General features: G+C 38.0%; 2 protein-coding genes across 2 annotated transcripts in view; both read left to right on the top strand.

Annotated features, from left to right (window-relative positions):
* The window catches only part of LOC136248494 (complement receptor type 2-like), a gene marked incomplete at its 3' end in the record, with an annotated part of 43,380 nt that extends 43,051 nt beyond the window's left edge, over nt 1-329 (top strand). The window contains exon 6 of the mRNA XM_066040271.1: nt 184-329. Within this exon, the coding sequence (XP_065896343.1) occupies nt 184-329 (146 nt within the window). The remainder of the gene's footprint in view (nt 1-183) is intronic.
* Nucleotides 300-27,207, top strand: LOC136251945 (ephrin type-A receptor 4a-like). The gene is made up of 9 exons (XM_066044326.1): nt 300-390; nt 588-691; nt 15,646-15,932; nt 25,156-25,437; nt 25,505-25,658; nt 25,715-25,807; nt 26,518-26,631; nt 26,680-26,765; nt 26,900-27,207. The coding sequence occupies exons 1-9, from the start codon at nt 333-335 to the stop codon at nt 27,093-27,095; spliced, it is 1,374 nt and encodes a 457-aa protein (XP_065900398.1). The 5' UTR covers nt 300-332; the 3' UTR covers nt 27,096-27,207.

Genomic DNA, 27,207 nt, shown 5'->3' with positions numbered 1-27,207 from the left:
CAGCCAATACCACCAAGTCAATTTTTAAGTAGAAAAACACTAACCTTGGCTATCCTTACTAGTAACTAACATACTAAATGATGCTTAATACTAAACTTTGGTTAATATAGTTTGACAAAGGTTCCTAACCTTTGTGCTTCATATACTGCTATGATGTACACTTTATGTTATACTGTTACTTAGAAACACCTCGGTCTGGTGGTAGTAATAGTAGTGGATCATCAGGAGGATCATCAGGAGCTGTTATTGGGGGAATAATAGGAGGAGTTGTAGTGGCTATAATCATTGTAGTAGTGGTGGTGGTGGTGGTGGTGGTGGTGGTGTTTGTGTGGATGAGAAGATCACAGAGTAACCATGAAAAACTACCTGATAGCAATGAATCAACTCATGGTACTTACACTGATTTAGTGTATGTGTTGTCACTGCTGTGATGATTTTTATGCCTTACTTTTTAAACAGTATTAATTGTTGTAGATACTGTACGTATGCCAGATTAGTGATTAGATGTATATACGTATTATTAACACCTATATGTGGACTATTTACATATGACATAGTTGTGTGTATGTACTGCATTCATTTTACAGATGCTAATGTATCAAATTTCAAAGTGTCAGGCACACCTGGTAGTGCTGCTGCATTTAACAATGCAGTATATCAAGCACCTTCAATGATATCACAATCAACTAAGGTACAGTAATCCTTGAAAAATACACAGTACATAAAATTAATGTGACATGTGCATTGTTCAAGACACGTTATGTGGTGTGGCCCAAGAAGCTGGTGCACTATACCAGTGTGTTATTAACAGAACATAATGCAATTTTTCATGCATATGTAGTTCCGTGCTGCCTTTGCAAAATGAGATGATTATGCTACGGAAATTCCCTCCACCTTCAGTAGTTCACTACCAAATTTGAGTGCAGTCGCTCCAGGTGCTGCATTCCTGCATTATGAGCTCGCACACTTACAGAGTCTGCCATAAAATGTAAACTCATTATCCAATAAACAGATTTCCTTGAAATGTGGCACACATAAAGGGGGCTTAAAGGTGAATCTCGGTACCAAGTTTGGTTTGAATATTATAAACAGCCATGGAGATATTAACAATATTATTGCAAAATGACACAAATATGTTGTCATGCCTACAGGGTAAACCACTTATGGCAAGAATTTGAAATCAGTACATGGATAGGTTAACTATTGTAAAAAGTTGAGGTAGAAATCAAGATAAAGACTTTGAAGATACAGTGTAAAACCAACACTGTGTAACAATCAAACAATCGTGTTTTGCTGTTAAAAACTTACCATGCCTACCATGCAAACCACTTAAAAGAATGAGCTATAAATGTACAAGTAGATTAATCATCATAGAAGTACCTTGTAGTGGATTAAAAGATTTTAATCACTGCGAAAGCCAATTGAGTGTTACAAGTGTGTGATTGTTATACTCTAATAGTGCAGTCATCTATGTGTTGTTTTAGACCATTCAGCTATGTTAAATAGCAGAGTTCAGTAGGTTACTCTATAGAAAGTTCAACCCACCCTGTAGAGAATTCAGCTATGTTACAAGTCACCCTGTAGAGAGTTCAGCTCCATCCTGAAGAGAGTTTAGCTACACTACAAGTCACCATGTAGAGAGTTCAGCTACATCACTCTGTAGAGAGTTCAGCTGTGTTACAAGTCACCAGGTGTCGTGTTTGTAGCTGAACTCTCCACAGGGTAGCTAAACTCTCTACAGGATGTCTTTACTGCTGCAAAGCAGTTGAACTTTCTACAGAGTAACCTGTAACGTAGCTAAAGGGTGACTTGTAATGTAGCTGAACTTTAAACTGGGTGACTTTTGATGTAGCTTAATACTCTACATTGTGGCTTAATACTCTACAGTAGGGTTGGGAAATAATTTCAATAAATCACCAATATTGCCTAAGCAAGTGCTCACAGTACCATTATCGCATGTATTTTGCCTTCGCAATATCATTGCATAGGCAATATTTATTGCATTTCACAATAATTATCACATTTATCATCTAATTTTTGTCTCTTCTAGACCTCATATTTTATACAGTTTGTGCATATTATTGTTAACTATGTCAATTGGTTAACTTGTTAGCAAAGAAGTTGTATTTGTAAACTAATTCTCAGTGAAAACAAGCAGTCATATGGACTTTTCAAACTATGTGGTTGTGTTTCAATTTTCACATGCAATATTGCAATAATTGCATTAAAATGCATATAATATGACTCATGCAATAATCGCATGCCTCAAAATTCAATATTGCCCAACTCTACTCTACAGGGTGGCTTAATACTCTACAGGGTGGCTTGAACTCTCTACAGGGTGACTTGTTACATGAACTTATTGGATGATTTGTTTGTAGCTGAACCCTCTCTCTACAAGATGACTTGCTGCGTAGCTTAACTCTCTACAAGATGACTTGTTACTTGGCTAAACTCTCAACTAGGTGACTTGTAATGTAGCTGAACTCTACTGGCTGATTTGTAGACTCTATACTGAGTGACTTGTAACACAGCTGAAGTCTCTGCAGGGCGACTTGTTTGCAGCTAAACTCTCTGTGCATCTAGGCCTGCAAAAACAGGGTATGTGGGCATCACATCGCACATCATATCTCAGTACCTGAACAGAATATTTGCTTTCTGCAACTTTTATTATAAAGCCAGTTAAATGTTTAACGAGGAAGGAAAATGGTATGGTTATAGTGTGATGGCATTAAAAATTTTGAGTCATTAAATTTTGAAATTGAAGAAAAATTTTATATGCTAACATGCCCTATTTTTGCAGGCCTGGTTTTTTTTGTAGCTGAACTCTTTACAGGGTGACTTGCTATGTAGCTGAATGTTCCAATAGACTAAGTTAGTAATGCAGTCAAATGTTCTAATAGGGTATGATCACACACTTACTACGCTTACTTAGATTTACAATTTAGTGGCTTTTAATCCGACACTACTGAAAGGCCTTTCTATAATGATTAATCCATCTACATACTGATTTTCAGCTCAATTCTTCTAAGCAGTTTGCCTGGTAGGCATGAAAACATTTTTTCCACGAAACTTGATTGCACAATTGTTACACAATTGTTACACATGTTTGGTTTTGTTTTATGTCTCCCTGGATTTCTTTCAAAGCACACTTATGATAGTTAATCTGTAGCTACAAACCAATTTCAACTCATTCCTTGAAGTGGTTTACTGTGTAGCATAAGTGTGACAACAAATTGATCTCTTTATGTGAAATAATTGGTCATAACTCCTAAAGATTTCATTGGATTTGCTCTAAACTTTGTACTAGAAGTTGTCTTTAGATCCTTTTTAAGCGTGCCCAATTTCAACAAGATCGAATAAAGCATTAATTTTGTGTTTTATAACAATTTTATAGAGTGTGCCAAAAATGAAGCAGAATAAGACGGAAAAAAGCCAAAGAAAAAGCTCACAACTGTGGTTGCCTGCATCTCAGGAATGGCTGGCGCTTTAAATTTAGGAACCATTTCACCCCACAATATGTCTGGGATATGTCTTTAAGGCTCCAACAAGTGTATAATGGGTGGAGCATAACTGGAACTGAAGCAATATTGTCACTTCACAATTGATAGTTAGGGTACATGTTCAACCATAGTTTCTGTAGTGATTGAATTGATTGCAGAGGCGCTTCACATACTGTTCTTCATTTTTTAACACTATATAATTGGTAAAACATAGCTGAAAAAGAAGCGGGTTGGTGACTTTGCATTTCAATTGTAGTATGACCTCCCTTGTGAGAATGCAGATGACCTCCCTCCCTCCCTAGTATAGCCGCAAGTGTAGATGACCTTCCTTTTTTTCTGTGATCCCTACTCAAATATAAAATTTCTAATGTTTCCCCACACTTGTTATCAAGACTCACGGTAGTGAGTCACGCGGCCAGTAAGGCAGAAACACGTGCCGCCGGCAATAAATGATGTGACCACTACACTTGAGGATTTTACAGGAATGAGCGTTGTAAAATTCGGCCTTCCTCTAACTCACCTGTCACTTACGCTATCCCTCTGAAACTCTAAAGTTGAACTCATCATGTCACTAGTAACTAACATACAAGCAGTGAAGCAAATCCACGCTGATTGTTTCGCGATCGAGATTGCCGACATCAAAGGGGAAGTTTCATTTTTTTATTTTTTTATCGCATGCGGTTAGACACAACCGCAGGTGTATGCCTTGTGTTCCTTTGTGCATTCCGAACATTGATTGCCCTGCTATTGCTTCAGTATTCACTCAATCAACTCAAGATTCACATCACCATACATGATTACCCTACAGACGTAATTTCAGCACCAAACGAAGTTTCTGTCGTCCTCAGTCGATCTAGAGGCCAAATACAAAACCCAGATTGTTGTTTTCCGCAATACTTGCTTGGCATGTAGGGAAACGTGTCTTTAAACTGTTCTAAAAGTTTAGTTCAGATTGAAACATATGTCTTCGAGAATGGGTAGTTTGAAATTTGAATTTAGTCGCCCCCACGTAATTTGCTCTCCGTAAGAATCTTACTCAGAATTTAAAGAATGATGTAGAGCACAACTGCGGTCACTGGGTATTGATGAACTGGCGCTCCATTTAGTTAATCAGTACATATAGCCACAAAGAAGTCTGCTGCCATAGATTATAGTCCATAGATATAATCTATGGTGCTGCATACCATCGTTCATTTTGAAATTTGAATTTAGTCTCCCCCACGTAATTTGTCCTCTAAGGGCGCGGCATAAAGAATGACACAGAGTACAACTGCCGTTACCAGTTGTTGACACAAGCTGTGAGTAATTAGCACATGTAGCTAACCTAAAAGGAAGTGTGCAAAATCACCTATTAATTTACAATTGTCACCATGCATTATTGCATTTTATAGCACCCCCACACAAAATTACACATGTACGTAATTACAACATACAGAGGACACATGAATACCAAACACTTTTCACAACAATAATGTAAGAATTGTACAATAATGACTGTAATATAACTGCCATGAAAATGTTTTCCAGTGGCCCGCCATGGTAGAACGGGTGTGGCTCCACTATGTCTAAACAGTTAACAAACATTCCTATTATAAATACGAGCTAGAGTTACAATATAATAGTATAGTATTTAAATGCAACAATACATAGTCTCCATTACATCACTATCAAACAACACTAAGTGGAGGATATTGTTGCATCTCTAGTATGTACACTCTATCAGTACAACCTGTCTTAATGGCCACCAGTATAGAAAGACAACCTCTCTTGAAAAGTCAATTCCAATTGAGAATTTATACACTGTTACCTGCTTATTGAGTGAAGGTGGCAATAAACAAGTTCCACCGTAATCTATACACGTGATCTGATCCTGTATATTCTGTCAGTGGATGAGATCCACTTGGCCAGGACAAAATGTGACTCAAATGTCCTGGATGATCCATACTCAACCCACTTATGACCCAGTGGCACAATGGAACTGAGTATAGAGAATACAATTATATTTATTTCTAAGATGTGTGGATGTGTGGACACATTACAACACATTACATGTACATACAAGACATGCTACGTACTGTTTTAGCATTTCAAGTCACCACATTATGTATGGACCAGTCAACAATGCTTCATAGTGCCCATCAGTAAACCTGAAGAAAAGTTACAAAAAATAAAAATTCATATAAGTACAATGAAACCTCATTAATATGGCCAGCTGTGGGACCAAAAAATTTGGCCTGAATAACAAGGTGACCTTATTAATGAGTTCATAAAGTACTGCTTAGCTATATTTGGGACCTACTAGAGGTGGCCAATATAATGAGGTGGTCTTATTAAAGAGGTGGCCACTAAGTGAGGTTTCACTGTACATACTATTAACAATGGTGAACAATATTAATGGTTAACAATATATGTGGAAGAGTGCTCTCTACGCAAAATGACACATTCAGAGATTGTATTTAGAGGGATGATACAGTAACGCATTGTGACTTCAATACTCGTGATGTGTCACTGCTAGGCAGCAACCATATACACGGCACTGCCGATGCACAACATCGCACTTGCTCGCACACACAGTTTTGCTCAAGATTTTACAAATTGATAATTAAGAGGTGTGGCAACTAGCTGTTTCGCTTGCAAGACTGTGTGGCAGCTGTTTCCCTTCTGTACAAGTGGCCACCAAGACAGGTCCACTGTGGATAAAAGCCAGGCATTAGATATTTGGTATTTCATGTAATGAAGGCATTCCAGGACTTCTAGTAGTCTCAAATCTCACCACAGTTTAACTCAGGCAGTGTTGTGGTCACCACTAAACCACTGGAATGCTGTGTTATGTTCATCTTATGCTTGGCTACTGTATTATAGAACTGAGATGGATACTCTGAAAAATATATCCTATGGATAATGACTTCATCACTTTCTTCGTCAGGAGCTTATAAGGAGCTTATAAGGACCAATTAATAGTGAAACCTTTTACACTTTGGGCTGACAGCCAACTGCCTATGTCTGAAATAGTGCCTTTGGTGTTCTAACAGATTGGCTGCCCCCTTGCTGCCAGCACTCACTGTCTCATACGTTGTCACACACTAAATCCATCTCTATAGCCAGTTAGAACAGCATGCTTCTTACCTTTTTTTAAGGCCGCAAAATGCAGCCACCTCTTAAAAAAGCTAGGTCAGAAAATTTTGTCCCTACGGCTAGTCTCGCGTGGCCAGACCGCTTTTTCTCCGTCACGGCGCTTATCGATTAGAGATTATAAGCGCCTACTCCGAAAAAGGGTCTGGTCCAGAATCAATACTTAACTTCTCTCCAGTGTCTCCAAATCACAGGAATAGGGAGTAATGTACTACAAGTTGGGAGAATGGGATGATGTGCCGTTGACCATGGAATGTTAACAATAGACCATTGGTAATCTGGCTATCATGTGAGATCACGTGACTTCAAGCTAACCAAGGTCATGCATGTCTTAATCCCAAAGTAATGATCAGGGTTTTTACCCCTATTTAGTGGGGACCTACATACCCATACAAGCTAGACAGAAGGTCTAGCATTTGTCCCCACTAGAAAGGGCCCATGAAGCACTCATCCATTCACCCACACAAGCAATCACTGTAGGTGATTGTACTTAGATGTCCCTCCAAATACAATTACCATTATGTTCAATCATTGCCACAACCAACATTTGCCTCGGTTTCTAAAACCATGAGGAGCCAATCCTGAAGTTAAACATGATACCCTCAAAAAACTGCTTGCGGAGACTGAGGTGTTACAACATACATGCCACAATGCATAACAGCTTAAGTTCTGCTTACGTTACTGATCCATTTAGACACTGTATGACTACTTTTTTTTTTATGATCCCTTACTCTACCAAGCGTACTTTGATAAAGTCCTGAGACTGCTACAAGCTGAGGAGGCCTATCTAGTCCAGGTGTACAGCTCAGTACTTGAGGTCTGAATAGTAGGGTTTTCACCTAAACCAGTTGTAACTGTGTTAGTTAACTGCTCTCTTCTACTGCTATGTCCTGTGTAAAAATAAATTAATTAAACTGCATTGAAGGCTTGTTAGAGTTTCAGTAGAGTTAGTTGCATTCTCCCCCTGAAATTAAACATTTTGAGGGTTTCCTCTTCTTGCAAGGAGTAACAATGTAGAAGAGTCAGCATCTATCCTTTCCAGATTAACTTGTATGTCCTTGAGCTGAAATGAACTGCTCAAAAAGCCAAAGATAAAACTAGTGGTTGTCCACTGTAAATAGTGTGTAGCTGAGTGGTCTTAACATTGCTGTCGCCGATATACTGACTTAGTTCTTTCACTGGAATATTACTCGGGTAAAGGGGTAACTTTCTGATTAAACTGGGACTACTCTGTAGGCCTTCTTACAAGCAGTGAGCCTTTTGCTATTATGTATCTGGGGAGCCAAGTACTCCAGGACAAGGAAACCAGTTCTGTGCTTAATTCGTTTACACTGTACTTCATTTACACTACACTATCCTCACTTGGAGAGAAAATGTTGGATATCAAGTACTGCTTTCTTGGCTTATTTTTCTAAGGGATGAGACCCACTCGGCAGCAAGCCTCTAGATCTACACGACTTGCTCCCTTTGACAGTGTAGTTCCTCCATTCTTTTAGGTGACGGTAGTCTAAATACTCATGGTGATATGGAGACCGTAACAGTAGGGCATGAATCTATTGACCTCCACACAGGACCTAATAAAGCTGATCCTGAACCCTTGTGTATTCCCTTAAGTACGTATACAATGAGCAAACCTTGGTCTGGATGTCCTGCTAGCTCTCTAGTTTTAGGCCCTTGTGTGATCCATATATCTATACCTCCATGCCATTAGTGGAGATTTGTGGCCCTGAGATTGATAATAGGGGAAAAAAGGATCAAAAGTTACACACCACAAAGGTGAAGTAGTCCTTCCCCTTGTAGACCGAACCCCATTGATTTCACGTTCCTTCTAAAGTGAATTACCTAAGGATTAAAAGAAAATGATAATAACTTTGGAAAGAACATGTGACCAATGAGGGATGGCCTTATCTCAAAACACGAGGCTAGACAGTATGCTGAGCTGCAACAATAACATTGTGAATTTCACAGTCCATGCCAACAAACTGACATTCTTCCTGAAAAGAAAAACATCAATTAGACTACTTTGCATACTTTGCATACTACATTGGTAATTGTAACATGTCCGGCTCAGTATGCTATAGACTATTTGCGTCAACAATGCCTGGACTAGACGTCTCTCTAGTTTTGCAAGACAAGAGGGTATGCACCTCCCGGAAGACTGTTGGGAGAGGACAAAGGCCAAGGACATTAACTGTCAAAAGACCTTTGTGTGATCCACACATTCACACCTTCATGCCAACTTGCAGCTCCGAGATTAACAATAGGAAAAAGGACCAAAATTTACACACCATAAAGGTGGAGTGGTAGTCCTTCCCCTTGTAGACCAAACCCCTGTTCTTTCTAAAGGGAATTATCTAAGGATTAAAATAATAAAGTTGGAACAGACCAAAGAGGAACATAAGACCAATGAGGGATGACCTTGTCTCGGATTGAATTTTTAATAGTATGCTGCCCTGCTGATAAGAGAAAATGTCTATGTGTTTAAAGCACTGATTTATGGTGATAAAATTTCCAGTATGGTTAGACATACACCAACCATGTGGATGAATCACATCTTAATATAGTCTGTTGTGACAATTTTCTAAGGGCACTCCAGCTTCAAGTGCAGCCCTCTGCAACATTATCTTGCCCTCAAGTGGTCTTGTACAATAGCTTATTTGTAACAGAACTTGTAACTCGATGCTCAGGTTTAGCTGGATTATGGTATGCTCAGACTGAGGGGTAGGTAACGACCTGATTTCGTAGATCATCTCTGAAATTATTTCTGAAAGATGAAATATTGCCTGAAATTTATGTAGTTTGAAAGATGAAATTTCACGAACAGGAAAACGTAACAAAAATTTACAGAATTTTACTGAGTCTGACATTTACAGATTTATTAATTTTGTAATTACTGAATTTTACGGAGAAATTTAGCTGAAATTTGTCTTTGTAAGATGAAATATGAGCAGTCATATTTCTGAAAGATGAAATATGAGCAGTCATATTTCTGAAAGATAAAATATGGGCAGTCATCTTTGAAATTTCGTAGATGATTTTGGCTTGTTACCTACCTCTCGGCTCAGACTTTGACCATATCTATTGAATTGCATACCACTACGTTTTCAAATACTATCAACCCTGTGACTCCAGTAATGAAACACATTTACCTTTGTGCTATGTAGAAACACTCCTGCCATACCATACCATGCCTGTGCAAGAGGATGATTATCCTTCTGCAGATACACTTTATATTTTGTGAAGAAAGCACCTCCCTACATCACTATGGATTGACAACAGATAAACCACATGTAGGAAGCTCCCCTACATATTCACAATACTGCCTCACTCCTGTTTTGGCTATAGTTCTCTCTAGCTCTTATGAGGCACATTTACTTTTTACCTTTAAGAGCTGTGAAACTGGGCTGAAAGGCAACAAGTCATTACACATTAGGCTGAATCCCATGACAAGTGAGATATCTATGTTGAAGAATGAAAAGAGTACCCAAACCAAACCTTTCGGGTGAGAATATTAGAGATCAGTTATTTGATTATGATAAAAATATATAATAGCTGATAACTGAATTTATAAAAATAACTGGTTGTTGAATGATCAGTTAGCTGGCTAAGTTTCACAGCTCTTTGTGCCAGGTAGGAAAAACAGCTACCATACCATAAGGTGTCCGTGCCAAAAAAAACAAAAAAACATATAACTGTCTGCGCTGCAGACGTACTTTGTATTTGACGAAAAAAGCATCTCCCTGCATCATTAGGGATTAACAGATAAACCTGTCTGTATGAGAGCTGCACCATGTAGGATACACCCCTACAATAAATTAATTCTTTTGGGGCACATTTACCATTATGCCAGGTAGGAAACACACCTACCATACCATAAGGTGCCTGTGTCAAGAAAATAACCATCTGCACTGCAGACGCACTTCGTATTAAACGAAGAAAGCACCTCCCTACACCACTAGGGATTGACAACAGACAAACCTGTCTGTATGAGAGCTGCACCATGTAGGATACACCCCTACAATACTCCACTCCTTAATTAGTGGGCTAGCTCTACTTTTATGGGGCACATTTATAGTGATGTGTGATACGCCTGACAGAGCGTATCTGTATCTAACAGCTGTGTAGTCAATGATGCGATATGGTACATTTTTCTAAAAATGCAATTAAATGTGTGGGCTGCTAATAAGTTTTCATAGCTAAGAACCAGCTATTTCCCATTGCACGGTTATATAACAAGCTTTAAAAGAGTTCAGGAAAGTGGTAAGCAGCCAGTTCATATTTAATTCATGGGCGGCCGATAATTTTTCATGGTTTAATACCAGCTATTAGCCCTCTGCACTTTTATATAACTAGCTTAAAGAGTCTAGGAACTGGTAAACAACCAAGCTACACTGTTAACTTGCACAAAACCAGACCTTCACATTTCTGTGATTGTGCAATAAAATATCAATACACAAGCATAATATCGATGTCGTGAAACAGCCAAAATATTCCGATGTTCTTATATATCGATATGTATCGCACATCACTACACGTTTACCAATATGCCAGGTAGGAAACGCATCTACCATACCATAAAGTGCCTGTGTCAAGAAAATAATCATCTGCACTGCAAATACACTCTGTATTTTACAAAGAAAGCACCTCCCTGCACCGCTAGGGATTAACAACAGATCAGCCTGTCTGTATCAGAGCTGTACTACCGTGTAGCCTACTTTCACATCAACAATTCCCCCTGTGAAGGCCAGCTCTCTCTTCCCATGTATTGTGAAGGATACCCCTGCAATACCACAGGAAGGTCTCTTCCTGTTGTGCTAGGATTGATTTACTAGCACCAGGAGTTGCATTCAAGTACAGCACAAGTACGTTCTAAATGGCAGTTTTCCATACCTTCTCTCCAATGTAATCATATATAAAACTACAAGTAACCATTTTTATTCTATAGTAACCACTAGATTATTCAATTAATCCCAATGGGGTACTGAGGTAATCTTCTATGAAGTATCACATAGAAAATTGACCACCCATATTTCAACCTTCGGGATTAGCTTATCTCTGCTGATAAACTCCACGATTTCAAAAACGTGTCAATCCATAAAGTATTACATTTCCATGTATATACTTCTGATGCATCTTTCACAGTCAACTTTTGTATTCCAACACATACAAAATTTTGGGCCACAGACTATTTATCTTTCCAGAACAGCAATTTCAGGGGTTAATCTGTACCTACCCCTTGAATCAGTTTTTTTTCCTTTCTTTCTTTTAGACAGGGTACTGCTATTGCAAAGCTCACCTCTAAAGGACTGTATACCACTCCAGAGACTGTACTCAGTGCACTGTGTAAAGGAACTTGAAATAGCCAACGGGTAAATTTTTCAATAGAAAATGTTGCTAGCTGGGGCAAGCTGGTGATTTGGTTTCTTGCCAGAATGTTGCTAAGAGTGAGCCTTTTTGTCCCCACAAACTCTAGGCGGGTGCCTAACACTTTCCACTAAGCCAATGCCAACTTACACGCTCGTTCTCTGAAACTGAGCCACGTTCTTTAGCATTGGATATATGGCGGCTGCTGCTCAGTCCATGAATATGCAGCTACCCTCGCAACTACCCACACATCAGTGTAGCCTATATACTGTGAAACTATAGTCTTACTAGCTAGCTGTAACTCCTTACTTGAGAGTATGGTGACTGCTCACAAGTTAGCGGCTTGTCACGTGCTGCTGCCGATAAAGGGCTCTGTTCAGTTCACCTCCTCGGTTTGGTTACCACTGAGTTGCATGCTGCTGTATAGCCAGATGGGGCTGTGGACCCGGCAACTATGGCTAACATCATAGTCATCTGTACTGAGGGTTGCTGCTACTAGTGGCTTTCCCTGGAAGGAGCCTTGGAAGGAGCTAAAGTAAACACAGCAGAGCTACTTTCACTGCTGTTGCTGCTGTTGTGTAGAATGCTACAACTGAGTGCCTGTCTAACTGGTTTGACTAGTTTTATGCCCAGGTTTGCCTACTCAGATATTGACACTATTTGTTGTTTGTCTCCACCTTCCCATGGGCCTAATGCATAGCATGCATATTTGCACCCATAGCAACCAGTAAACCACCATTACCATAGAGACACTTATAAGTTAACCCTGTTTAATGACCTTCAGTTAAACTTGTAGTAAACTCGTTTTCACACCCCAAGCAACAGCTCGGGGTGTTTAATCACCATTCGTCATAAAACGTATACTTCCTTTCAAGTTTCAAGCCACGCACGCACTGGAAATACCATGAACGATAGCCGGTAGAGTTGATGTGAGACACTGAGGCTGGTTTTCTATGGTTTAAAAGGTCTCGGATCGATTCCTTGTGAAAACATAAAGGCTAAAGGCGAACTGAGCAAGGAATCAACCCGTATCCTTTTTAACCTTAGAAAACCAGCCTCAGTGTCTCTCATCAACTCTACCGGCTATTGTTCATGGCATTTCCAGTGCGTACATGGCTTGAAACTTAAAAGGAAATACACGTTTTATGACAAATTTGATTAAACACCCCGAGCTCTTGCTTGGGGTGTGAAAACAAGTTTACGTATTGATTCTGGACCAGACCCTTTTTCGGAGTAGGCGCTTATAATCTCTAATCGATAAGCGCCGTGACGGAGAAAAAGAGGTCTGGCCACGCAAGACTACCCTACGGCCTGAATAATGACCAGTTTTCACTGTACTATTAGTGATTAGTGATCATGAAGGACTATTTATTAAGATACTAAGATATACAAATGCTACAAGTCCTATTAATATAGCAGTAAATTTTTTAACCTGGTCCAATGTCTAATAATCGTGAGAGACTCTACTGTGACAAATACATGTTTTATCATGATATGTGCTAATCGCCTTTTTACAATTAAGTTTTATAACACAAATACATGTATAGTTAAACTCACCAATTGTGACTAAATCCCTTCAACATGAAAGACAAACAATGAGACAACAGCCTTGCAAGCCTATTCTGGTGCGCTTATTTAGTAGTAATATAAATTTTAAAGGCGTTTATTTACAACAGGACATAATTATGCGCCCCTCTATTGTCTCTATATTCTTACCTTTTCTTTACTATTCTCATTCATTTCATTTCACAAGATCTCTTATTGATATGGGCAGGGGTGTGGCTTCTTCGCTTGAATTAGTTAATGCTTGAAGTAGATCGAGATACTCTAATAGAACAGTCACATTTCTACAAGTGCTATATTTTTATATTGTAAAGTCTGTAAGTAGCTAGTAATTTAAACTGTACAATCCGATGCTAGGCAGAAATTGTAATTGCTAAATATTGATTGCTGTGTTACAGCTGTTTTGTGACTGCTCTAATAGAGTATCTTGATCGTTTTAATGCAGTACAAGATGAAAGGCAAAGTGTTACTAAGGGTTTACTAGTTAAAATGGGTGTTGGTTGACTGCAGTTGCATGCCACTAACAGGGTCGTCCAGAGAAATTAGGGGGCCTAGGGCAAAGAGTTAAAGAGGGGCCCAGGTGCAAGGAAGGGTCTAGATCCTGACTGCTCTATTGGAGTATATTGATCTTTCTTTAAACAGGTATTCAAGGGGCCCCTTTCAGGCTGGGGCCAGGGAAAAATACCCCACTAACCCCTCCCCCTCATGTGGTGGCCTAGGCCACTAAAATTACAGTTATATTTTTAATATTCTGTCACTGTAATCTAGGGTTTCTGTCAAAACCATGGAAACTCACCTACTATTATCAACAGTGCATTGCTTATTCTAACAAAAAGTATTGAAATCCCATCCAAAAACAGCTTATAGCTGTAAAAAAAGTACGCATCCAAGTAAAGCAGAGTTAACTGCGACAAAAATGATCTCATAATGTGGCCATGTGCGAGGTGTGCAAGTTGTAAAATTAATATTAGCTAATCAGATAATACAATGTTATTGTTAAAGTGTTAATGAGAACTATGTGATGCTGCTAGTTTTTAAGTGTGTGAGCATCTTCATAAATGCCACACGAATTTAATTCTCAATAAAGCAATGTGTATAGATTCTCTGATAGCAATAAATAGTTTGAGTTTGGCCACCTTTCCTGTATACAGCAATGCTATGAACAAAGGAAAGGTGGCCAAACTCAAACTATTTATTGTTATCAGAGAATCTATACACATTGTTTTATTGAGAATTAAATTTGTGTGGCATTTATGAAGATGCTCACACACTTAAAAACTAGCAGCATCACATAGTTCTCATTAACACTTTAACAATAACATTGTATTATCTGATTAGCTAATATTAATTTTACAACTTGCACACCTCGCACATGGCCGCATTATGATGTCATTACTTTTTGTCGCAGTTAACTCTGCTTTACTTGGACGCACACTTTTTTTTACAGCTATAAGCTGTTTTTGGATGGGATATAAAATGCAGCTACCTATTTCCTCTTTAAGCATTTAAAATAAATATCATAATGTTAGTATATACGTACACTAGTAAAGGGTTGATATTAGCCTCAGTAAGGTTTCCTTGCATGAAGAAGATGATGACAAGAATTAGATAGGCAAAGCACAAACAGGGGAGTATTCATCAGAGCCCTTAAACGCACATGTGAGTTTGTTATTGTTATGTAAAAAGGAGGCTATACGTACATACAATGAGTTGTTTAGTCATTAGCTGACCAAAACAATTGTAGCGTTTGGATTTCTTATATTAACTATTGTTGTAGTTTGTCTATTTGTGTGTGTGTGTGTGTGTTGTCTTTTCTTTTTGTTCAGGTTGTACTCATATAGGTATATCCTTCTGTATGACCTTGTCTCATAACTAAATTGATAAAAATAGATAAATATAAATAAATAACTGCTAAATTTTACATTAGATATGCTTAAGGTTCTTCTGTGAAGGCATCTTTCATAGTGTAAATATTTTTGTTGTTAAGAATGCCATTTTCTTTGTAGTACCCTACTATACAGAGCTACCATACTACATGTGTTATGATTACTTGTGTGCATTTTGATTGTCAATACTTATGCAGTTGGACTATGAAAACAAAGAAGTAATAGCTGCACATCTGGAATTAATGTTGAACACAGCATTGCCAGATACGGATGAAACTTATAAGCTCCTATCCTCAATAGAAGTGTACAAGATAGCACCTGATGAATTGAGCAAGTCTATGGAGAATGAACAACAGATTTATGATACTCCATGTAAACAAGTAGATTATGGTCCAGTGTATTGTCAACCTTCTGATGATGAAAAGAAGATTTATGAAGAGTTTGAAGGAAAAAGATTCCGCAAACTATTTCATAATGAAATCGAGTTAGTACCTACATTCATATGTACATTGGTGTGCTTATTATAATGACTACTTTGCTTGACATCATGACACCGACATGTGGGAAAAGAGTAGTTGGTATGCCACATCAGTGTGTTATTAACAGGAAGAACAATTATAAGCATAGGCATATTTATACCTTCTTTAGCAGACAAATCAACTTTTACTGTGAAGTTGTTTTCATGTCTAGTAGTCCACATGACGAATTGGAGTGAGATTATTCTAGGAATTCCTAAGATAGGACCTTCAAAGTTTGACCAGATTTTTAAACATTTACAGAGACCATAATAAAACACAACCATTTTATTTGATTCTCTTGAAATTTTCAACCTTAGACTTATTATTTACATAAAAAGCCCAATTTTTCATCATACCTACAGGGTAAATTACTTACAGTAAACTAGTCCATTAATAGGCTAACTTTTATGCATATAGCTTAAACCCATTATGATTGTGAAGTTGAGCAATGCCTACCCAGGTATAGCAAACATGTGTAACATTACATCTTCAAGATACTCTATTAAAACAGTGATGATTTAATACAATTATAAATATGATACACTCTTACTCTTGGATTGTGCCTGTAGGAAATAACATGTGCAAAAAAGACCCTAAAGCCAGCTGTAAGTTGGTTTTGGAGCTTGTGCATATTACATGTAAAATAAGTGATATCTATAAAAAACAGCTAAGCTGAAAGTTTAAAAACACAGTAGAAAATATGTGAATTCAAAGGTGGCAGACAAGAAACAACTTCATTTATGTTATCAACAATAACATGACATTGTCATTATGAACATTAACTCTATTTTTATTGCAGTCAATTCTTAGCAGACTTGACTACCGTCATTGATTTAATTTTTCACACCCTAACTTTTTGTATGCATTATGCAAACCTTATGCTGTTGAACAGTGCCCAAAAATCTACTGTTTTTGCTGGAAATGTAATTATATGACCATCTTTTGCCAATTACATGATTTGATTACTGAGTTATGACATTGATTTATCTTCAAGTTTTACAGCCAATGGTGGATCCGGGATGGGGCTCCCTCATCCTGTGGAAGAGCCAGCCATACTTTTGATTAAAATAGCTATTAAACTTTATGTCAGGCCAAGAAACTCATGAAAAAATATGCGCATTTTACTAGCATTTATTATGAATTCACCTGAGACCAAAGCGAACCAAAGTTAAATTAGCTATGAAATTGTCACCCAGCGCCTTCATGCATACTAAGCACCTCTAAAATAATTATCGTGTTGCTGTTGTTTAAGACATTCAAAGCCTTTTAAATAGTGTAATTTGCTTTTTTTTGTTGTAAAATAATTTTCGTATGCAAAATTTGTATGAAAATTTCTTGCATGAAAAATTTTATACAAGATCGAACTACTCTAATAGAGTAGTCATTTACATAAATCATACGAAAATATTTTTGTACGAAAATTTTTATCACGAAAATTTTTTGCATGAAAATAAAGTGAATTTTGGTAGCTTTTAAGACTTCACAACCATCTGAAAAGGCCAAAATGACAAAAATCAGCAGTGGGACACTACTAAGAGGTAATTATTTGCTGCTTCAAAATGCAGTACTGAACTGGCTCTCCCCAACCAGTTACAACTTGGCCTATCTGTGCCCCTCCCCTTGCCTGCTTCTGGATCCACCCCTGACAGCCACTTGAGGGTGATCATGACTGTTCTTCTCCAGGTCTAATACAGTATCTTGAACTAAAATGGAAACATGGCTAATTTAAATAATTGCTTCAAAATGCCAACACAATTCCTGATTCCTATATACAAATACTAGTATTTTTAAAAATTGTAGATTTAAAAATGAAGTAGGGATCCATGCAACAAAAAGTAGTGAAACAAGAGATGAATGATGGTATTACAGCTTTGCTCAGTGGGAAAGTCCCTACTTTGGCATTGAGCAAAATAATTGTTATAGCTAATGTGCCAATACTTTCTCACTTAACTATGCTGTAATACCACCATTCATCTCTTATTTCACTACTTTTTGTTGCATAGATCCCTACTTCATTTTATAAATTTACAATTTTTATATAGTGCAACCGGGCGGGCATGTACTTCCAAATAGTTAAATTTCATGTTTCTGGTTATAACTTGAGACATACACCACACATCTTAATTCTGTTTTTTGCGCATGGTTATACTCATGTATCTGTACATATCTGTACACAGGTTACCATGGAAACAACCACAATTATCTCAAAAATGGTATATTATGGTTTTTGGTTTTTTCGTATCTAGTTTTATATACTTTTGAGTTTTTCAATAATTTTCTAGTAGATGAAAGGTCTCATCAAGCCCGACAATTCGTAGTACCAGATTTGTAAAAAAATGTTTTAAAAGTAAGTTATGGTGATTTTTGTGATTTTCATAAGGTTTCGAAAAAATGTATCTAGTTTCACACGCTTCAAAATTTTTCCATATACTCATTATTTTCTGAAAGGAGATAGACATGCCTAAAATTTGTAGCTGGGGTTTTGTAAATTTCTTTTTAGTTATTGTTTTATGACATCGTAAAGTCAGATTATGGATTTTTCTGTGAAATTTGTTGAAAACCACAATTTATAAAAGTACGCTCTGAGACACTGCAAATATGTATAACCACAAAAAAACAAAAAATTATGAAATACTAATGAGCAAAGCAAAACATGAAAGGATAAAAACATTATAAAATGTATCTAGTGGCATATAGAAATAAATGCGTGGGCGAGGAAGTAAAATAAGTTTGGAGGTTTATGCCCGGTTGCACTATACTAGTTTGTTTAGTTTTTGTTGTAGCACAGCTGCTGCACTGTAACTTGTGACTGTTCTATTGGAATATCATACATGACTGTTGTATTAGAGTGAATGTTGTATTAGAGTATATCTTGAGTCAGCTAAGAGGTGTGCAGCTAGCTAGACCAATAAGGGGTAAGGTCATTTTGTTTAGTGTTAAATAAACAGCTAGATTGTTAAGAGGTGTGGTCTCTGTACTCTATCGCTATTTTTCCACCTAGATCTTTAATTGAAGGGCGTGGTCATGAATCTATCGCAAAAGAGATGCCAATTGTGAACTTGCACTATGCTTGCACATATCTAATCTTTTAGTAATGCCAGGACTGAAGCGCTTCTGAAATCCAGCTCTGAAATAATTCTGTGGCATCTATATAGTATGTGGCTGAAAGAATGTGTTGATACAGAAAATTAACACCTCGATATGGTTTCGTTGGATGAAGAAGACAAGCAGCCTGATTGAAGATAAAAGAAAAGACAAGGTGCAAAGGGTCTACACTTGTCGGAAGACACATCCCACTGGTGAGTTTGTTATTGTGGCGTAAAATGGCGGCCATGCGCTGCTTCGTTTGACTTCTAGCCATGTGACTGTGGTCAGTGAGTGAGGCAGTGAGACTAAAATTCAAGTTTTGGTGATTTTTCAAAATTCTATATCCGGCCACCTGTAAGTGTTTTGTTATATTTAATGCTGTTTTATATATTATATGGACTAGTACTGTTCCGTGAAGATGATTTTCATTGCGTAAAATGTCTCTAGGATGATTTTTAAAGGCAGAATTTTGGGTGACGTGCAAACTTTTCAAGGCAATCCCTACTTAAACAGTACTACTGTACCGTTGATACACTTATTATTCCTAAATTATGGCAGCGTAATTGCTACTTTCTAAAGGTCACACCTTTTTTTCTGCTTGGGTGTTTTGTATAGATGGAATATGTGACCAAATCTTCAAGAATAACACACCGATGTTCATGCAAGCCTAATTTTACAGTAGAATGCATTAAACACAATGAAGGGAAATATTTACAAAGTATAAAAATAATTGAGCACTTTTTTGCAATGAAGGAAGGTGCTAACAGCAAAATCTTGGTACCATCATATTCTTAAAACCAGAAGTTTGCTTCCTATCAAGACACACGGTAGTGTGTCGTGCGGCCCAAGAAGTCGGCGCGTAACACCCGTGAGTATATTGACAGGAAGAAAGAAAACGCAATTTTCGCACCTCCGTACCTCTGTGCTGCCTTAAGACGATTTTTGCTGTGGACACTCCCTCCACCTTCAGCACTCCACATTCCAAATTTGAGCGAAATAGCTTCAAGCGTTCCCGAGATATGTGACTTCAAAAATTGGCTTAGTTTCTTCGTTTTTTTTCTTCTTATTTTTCTTCCTCTTTTCGCACACTTACAAAAACTGCTATAAAATGCGAACGCCATATCCGATCGCCTTGAAATTTGGCACACAGAAGGGGGTGTAAAGGCGCATCTGTGTACCAACTTTGGCTGGAATACGATAAACAGGCAAAGAGTTATGAGCGATTAATCACGAAAAATAACACCAATATGTTGTCACGCCTACAGGGTAAACCGCATATGGGAAGAAGCTGAAAATCGGTGGGTGAATAGGTTAACTATTGAACCTCAAACCTTTTGTGGTTTGAAAGAAATCGAGCTAAAAACCAGGAAGATACAACGAAAAAACCAACAGTGTGTAACAATTACGCAATCGAGATTAGCTAATAAAAAACGACTGCTTGCCACGCCTACCAGGTAAACCGCTTGGGGTAATGCTTTGAAAATCGCTGTACAGATGGACTTATCATCTTAGAAAGGCTCTTCAATGGTGTAGAAGAATCAGACTTAAAGCCACGGAGTTATAACACGAAATCCAACTTGGTGTAGCAAGTGCGAGATCGAGATACTCTAATAGAGCAGTCATCCTAATAGAGCAGTCACCTGAAGAAAATTCAAGAGATCAGTTAGAAACAAGTAACCTGTATAGAGATCAGCTACAAACAAGTCACCCTGTAGAGAGATCAGCCACAAACAATTCACCCTGTAGAGAGATCAGCTAGAAGAAATTACCTTGTAGGGAATTCATGCAACTATAGAAAGAGATAATTCAGCTAGAAGAAATCACCTTGTAGAGTTCAGCTACAAAGGAACCACAATGTAGAGAATTCAGCTACAAAGAAACCACAATGTAGAGAGTTCAGCTACAAACAAATCGCCCTGTAGAGAGATCAGCTAGAAGAAGTTACCTTGTAGAGAGTTCAGCTACAAAGAAACCATCATGTAGAGAGTTCAGCTGCAAACAAATCACCTGTAGAGAGTTCAGCTACTAACAAATCTCCCTGTAGAGAAATCAGCTAGGAGAAGTTTCCTTGTAGAGAGTTCAGTTACAAAGAAACCACCATGTAGAGAATTCATTTACAAACTAGTGCCCTGTAGAGACATCAGCTAGAAGAAGTTACCTTGTAAAGAGTTCAGCTACATAGAAACCATTCTGTAAAGAGCTCAGCTGCAAACAAATTACCTGTACAGAATTCAGCTACAAACAAATCACCCTGTAGAGAGATCAGCTAGAAGAAGTTACCTTGTTGATAGTTTAGCTACAAACAAATCACCCTGTAGAGAGATCAGCTAGAAGAAGTTACCTTGTAGAGAGTTCAGCTACAAAGAAACCATCATGTGGAGAGTTCAGCTGCAAACAAATCACCTGTAGAGAGTTCAGCTACAAACAAATCTCCCTGTAGAGAGATCAGCTAGGAGAAGTTTCCTTGTAGAGAGTTCAGTTACAAAGAAACCATCGTGTAGAGAATTCGTTTACAAACTAGTGACCTTGTAGAGACATCAGCTAGAAGAAGTTACCTTGTAAAGAGTTCAGCTACATAGAAACCATTCTGTAAAGAGCTCAGCTGTAAACAAATCACCTGTACAGAATTCAGCTACGAACAAATCACCCTGTAGAGAAATCAGCTAGAAGAAGTTACTTTGTTGATAGTTCAGCTACAAACAAATCACCCTGTAGAGAGATCAGCTAGAAGAAGTTACCTTGTAGAGAGTTCAGCTACAAAGAAACCATCATGTGGAGAGTTCAGCTGCAAACAAATCACCTGTAGAGAGTTCAGCTACAAACCAATCTCCCTGTAGAGAGATCAGCTAGAAGAAGTTACCTAGTAGAGAGTTCAGTTACAAAGAAACTACCATGTAGAAAGTTCAGCTACAAACTAGTGACCTTGTGGAGACATCAGCTAGAAGAAGCTACCTTGTAGAGAGTTCAGCTACAAAGAAAAAGAAACCATTCTGTAAAGAGCTCATCTACAAACAAATCACCTGTACAGAGTTCAGCTACAAATAAATCACCCTGTAGAAAGATCAGCTAGAAGAAGTCACCTTGTAGAGAGTTCAGCTACAAAGAAACCACCATGTAGGGAGTTCAGCTAGAAGAAGTTACCTTGTAGAGAGTTCAGCTACAAAGAAACCATCATGAAGAGAGTTCAGCTGCAAACAAATCTCCCTGTAGAGAGTTTAGTTAGAAGAAGTTACCTTGTAGAGAGTTCAGCTACAAATTTAAAGAAACCATCATGTGGAGAGTTCAGCTGCAAACAAATCACCACCTATATCTCTGTTCAGCTACAAAGAAACCACCATGTAGGGAGTTCAGCTAGAAGAAGTTACCTTGTAGAGAGTTCAGCTATAAAGAAACCATCATGAAGAGAGTTCAGCTGCAAACAAATCTCCCTGTAGAGAGTTCGGTTAGAAGAAGTTACCTTGTAGAGAGTTCAGCTACAAAGAAACCATTCTGTAAAGAGCTCAGCTGCAAACAAATCACCTGTACAGAATTCAGCTACAAACAAATCACTCTGTAGAGAGATCAGCTAGAAGAAGTTACCTTGTAGAGAGTTCAGCTAAAAATTTAAAGAAACCATCATGTGGAGAGTTCAGCTGCAAACAAATCACCTGTAGAGAGTTCAGCTACAAAGAAACCACCATGTAGGGAGTTCAGCTAGAAGAAGTTACCTTGTAGAGAGTTCAGCTACAAAGAAACCATCATGAAGAGAGTTCAGCTGCAAACAAATCTCCCTGTAGAGAGTTCAGTTAGAAGTTACCTTGTAGAGAGTTCAGCTACAAAGAAACCATCATGAAGAGAGTTCAGCTACAAACAAATCACCCTGTAGAGAGATCAGCTAGAAGAAGTCACCTTGTAGAGAGATCAGCTACAAAGAAACCACCATATAGAGAGTTCAGATGCAAACAAATCACCCTGTAGAAAAATCAGCTACAAACAAATCACCCTGTAGAAAGATCAGCTAGAAGAAGTCACCTTGTAGAGAGTTCAGCTACAAAGAAACCATCATGAAGAGAGTTCAGCTGCAAACAAATCTCCCTGTAGAGAGTTCAGTTAGAAGAAGTTACCTTGTAGAGAGTTCAGCTACAAAGAAACCATTCTGTAAAGAACTCAGCTGCAAACAAATCACCTGTATAGAATTCAGCTACAAACAAATATCCCTGTAGAAAGATCAGCTAGAAGAAGTCACCTTGTAGAGAGTTCAGCTACAAAGAAACCACCATGTAGGAAGTTCAGCTAGAAGAAGTTACCTTGTAGAGAGTTCAGCTACAAAGAAACCATCATGAAGAGAGTTCAGCTGCAAACAAATCTCCCTGTAGAGAGTTCAGTTAGAAGAAGTTACCTTGTAGAGAGTTCAGCTACAAAGAAACCATTCTGTAAAGAGTTCAGCTGCAAACAAATCACCTGTATAGAATTCAGCTACAAACAAATCACCCTGTAGAAAGATCAGCTAGAAGAAGTCACCTTGTAGAGAAGAAGTTACCTTGTAGAGAGTTCAGCTACAAAGAAACCATCATGAAGAGAGTTCAGCTGCAAACAAATCTCCCTGTAGAGAGTTCAGTTAGAAGAAGTTACCTTGTAGAGAGTTCAGCTACAAAGAAACCATTCTGTAAAGAGCTCAGCTGTAAACAAATCACCTGTATAGAATTCAGCTACAAACAAATCACCCTGTAGAGAGATCAGCTAGAAGAAATTACCTTGTAGAGAGTTCAGCTACAGTAAAAAGAAACCACCATGTAGAGAGTTCAGCTGCAAAGAATTCACCCTGTAGAAAATTCTGCCACAAACAAATTGCCCTGTAGAAAGATCAGTTAGAAGAAGTTATCTTGTAGAGAGTTCAGCTACAAAGAAACCACCATGTAGAGAGTTCAGCTAGAAGAAATTACCTTGTAGAGAGTTCAGCTACAAAGAAACCATCATCTAGATAGTTCAGCTGCAAACAAATCACCAGTAGAGAGTTCAGCTACAAACAAATCTCCCTGTAGAGAGATCAGTTAGAAGAAGTTACGTTGTAGAGAGTTCAGCTATAAAGAAACCATTCTGTAAAGAGCTCAGCAGCAAAAAACTCACTTGTACAGAATCCAGCTACATATAAATCACCCTGTAGAGAGAACAGCTAGAAGAAGTTACCTTGTTGATAGTTCAGCTACAAACAAATCACCCTGTAGAGAGATCAGCTAGAAGAAGTTGCCTTGAAGAGTGTTCAGTTACACAGAAACCACCATGGACAGTTCTGTAATAAATATATGTATTATATATATAATTTGTACATTTACTGATTAAATCAGAAATATTTAAGGTACATCTGCTTCATCTTTTCTTCTTCCTGTGGTAAAGAAAAAAAGATAGGTTAAAAAAGTCCCAAAGCAGGCCATAGGCTGGCTTTGGGGTATATAAATACAAAAAGAAGTGAAATCTAATCAAAACAGCCAAGTTGTAAAAAAAGTGTGCGGCCCTCAAAAAGGCTATGGTGAAAAAAGATGTGAAATCCAAGGTGGCGGCCAAGAAATGGCTGTGATGGTAGGTTAATGGTAAAAAATTTAATAACGACAATTCAGGTGAATTTTGTGCCAATTGACCAAGCGGCACCAAAATTCACCTGAATTGTTGTTATTAAAATTTTTACCATTAACCTACCATCACAGCCATTTCTTGGCCGCCACCTTGGATTTCACATCTTTTTTCACCATAGCCTTTTTGAGGGCCGCACACTTTTTTTACAGCTTGGCTGTTTTGGATTAGATATATATATGTATGTATAGATGGAAGATACATATAAGCATTAGTTTGCCTTGCATTGTACATGCGGTTCACTCTCATCTTTAGTTTCACATTCTCCTTAATTGTAGGAAGAGTCTATAAGACGTGACTTACCCAGCAATGGATTTCCTATATATGAGGTTCACACACGACTGCATTCGTACCGTTTTGCAGATCTGATTAATTATATTATCCAGCAATGGCCATTCAACAAAATTATGCCGACACTTATTTGAATAATGTTAAATGCACTGGCAAGCAAATTGTTTGTGAGTGCTACATGAAGAAAGTTTTGTTTTTAAATAGGATTTGTGAAGAACTAGGTACTGGAGAGTTTGGAGCGGTTTCTCGTGCCATGTGGAAGCCTACCGAACAAAAGAAAGTGGAAGTTGCTGTGAAGACTTTAAATACAAATGTTAGTACTAAGGATAGAGTACGATTCCTCCAGGAGGCTGCCATAATGTGCCAGTTTGACCATGGCAATGTGGTCAAGCTTCATGGTGTAGTGACTGATGAACCTGTCACGATTGTACTGGAGTATGTACCCAATGGAGACCTGAGTAGTGTACTAATGGAACTGAAACAATTGTTAGTATATAAACACATAGTCACATACATTAAAATTTTATTTTGTACAATGTTTTCATATATGTAGGAGTGAGGCCACTGTTCATGTAAAGTTACCATTACTTCTGCTGAAGTTTTGCCGGGAAATCGCAGCAGGAATGGCTTACCTTAATGGTAAACAGTTTGTTCACAGAGACTTGGCAGCAAGAAATATTCTTGTTTCTCAATCTTTTTCATGCAAGGTAACTTGTGTAGCTAAAAGAATTGTTTGATTACATACATAGTCTTCATATAAAAGATTGCTGATTTTGGAATGTCTCGTAATCTACTTGATGAAGGCTACTACATCACATCAGGAGGGATGATACCGGTGAAATGGACAGCTCCTGAGGTAATAGCAAAGTTGGATTCAGGATGGGATATTTGGGGCTAATGCCTCTCCACCCTGGTGGAGAAGCCATACTTCTTTTTCCAAACTGTCGCCCCGCATCGTCATGTATACTAAGTACCTCTAAAATAATTGCTGATTTGCTGGTGTTTAAGTCAGGGCAGGAACAAGAATTTTAAAGTGCATGGTCAGATTTACATTTAACAGTTATTATACAGTGAGTGCATTGTAGGACAAAGTGTACGGTATGCATAGGGGGAGGGGTCTGGGAGCATGTTCTCTCAGGAAAATATTTTAGAAATGAATTTGGGGGCAATGATCATACAGTAGCAGCAACAGCAGCAGCATACAAGCAAGTAGGTGACTGACTGCTCTATTAGAATATCTGACTGCTCTACTAGTGTATCTCAATCTTCATCTTCATAAAAAGTGGTCAAGTTGAAATCTTATCAACTGGACTGGTGGTGCCACCCATGTTTTATCCATAGCCTTTCTAACAGTTTTTAAGACTTGCAAATAAGAACAACAGTGAGACGTAGACTACTATAAGAAATGATTATTTCCTGCTTCAAAAATACAACAACTCACAAGAGAATATACAACTTATCCTGTGTGTGCCCCTCCCCTTGCCAGCTCCTGGTTCAGCCCCTAAGTATATGGCTTATTTATTTGTACAAAAATAATAACTGCTCTTTCACTGTTTTTCTATTCAGGCATTACATTACAGGAAATATTCAGTTCAGAGTGATGTGTGGAGTTATGGATGTGTCCTGTATGAAATATGGAGTTTGGGATGCAAACCATTTCATTGGTTAAATAATATTGAAGTAAGAATGTGCAATTCTTTCTAGCGTGTGTAAAAATTAACTTTCTAGGCACTGCAGAAAGTTGATACTGGATACAGACTCTCACCACCTCCTGGTTGTCCCAGAGCTATATACCGAGTGATGATTAAGTGTTGGTATGTGTTGGGAGAACTGTACATAGAAATAGTAGTTTAGGTTTGCAGCAAACCCAAAAAGGTTTTCTGTCTATATGCAGCTCTATTAATGCATGTATGATTTAGATGCTGGTGCTGTCTATTGTTTCACACAGGAATCCTGAGCCAAAGTCAAGGCCACAATTTCAGCATATTACACAGCTACTCGCTGGAAATCATAGCTACTTGTTGGGATGGTCTGATGAAGATAGAGAGATTGCTGGTGAAGATGCTTCAAAGTTAGGAGCTTCCTTGGAGGCTGCTAATAACCTTTATTTTGATCTGCAAACAACATACAGGCACAATGTATAAGTATGGCTACACCACATTATAATTTTGTGTATAAATACATGTAGATTAATAGTTCAACATGCACTTCACTAATAGTAAAAGGTAACGAGACAACGTATACCACATTTATGTA

The sequence above is a fragment of the Dysidea avara genome, chromosome 3, assembly GCF_963678975.1.
Source record: "Dysidea avara chromosome 3, odDysAvar1.4, whole genome shotgun sequence".
Lineage (NCBI taxonomy): Eukaryota > Metazoa > Porifera > Demospongiae > Dictyoceratida > Dysideidae > Dysidea > Dysidea avara.
This window is presented reverse-complemented; position numbering and strand designations above follow the sequence as displayed.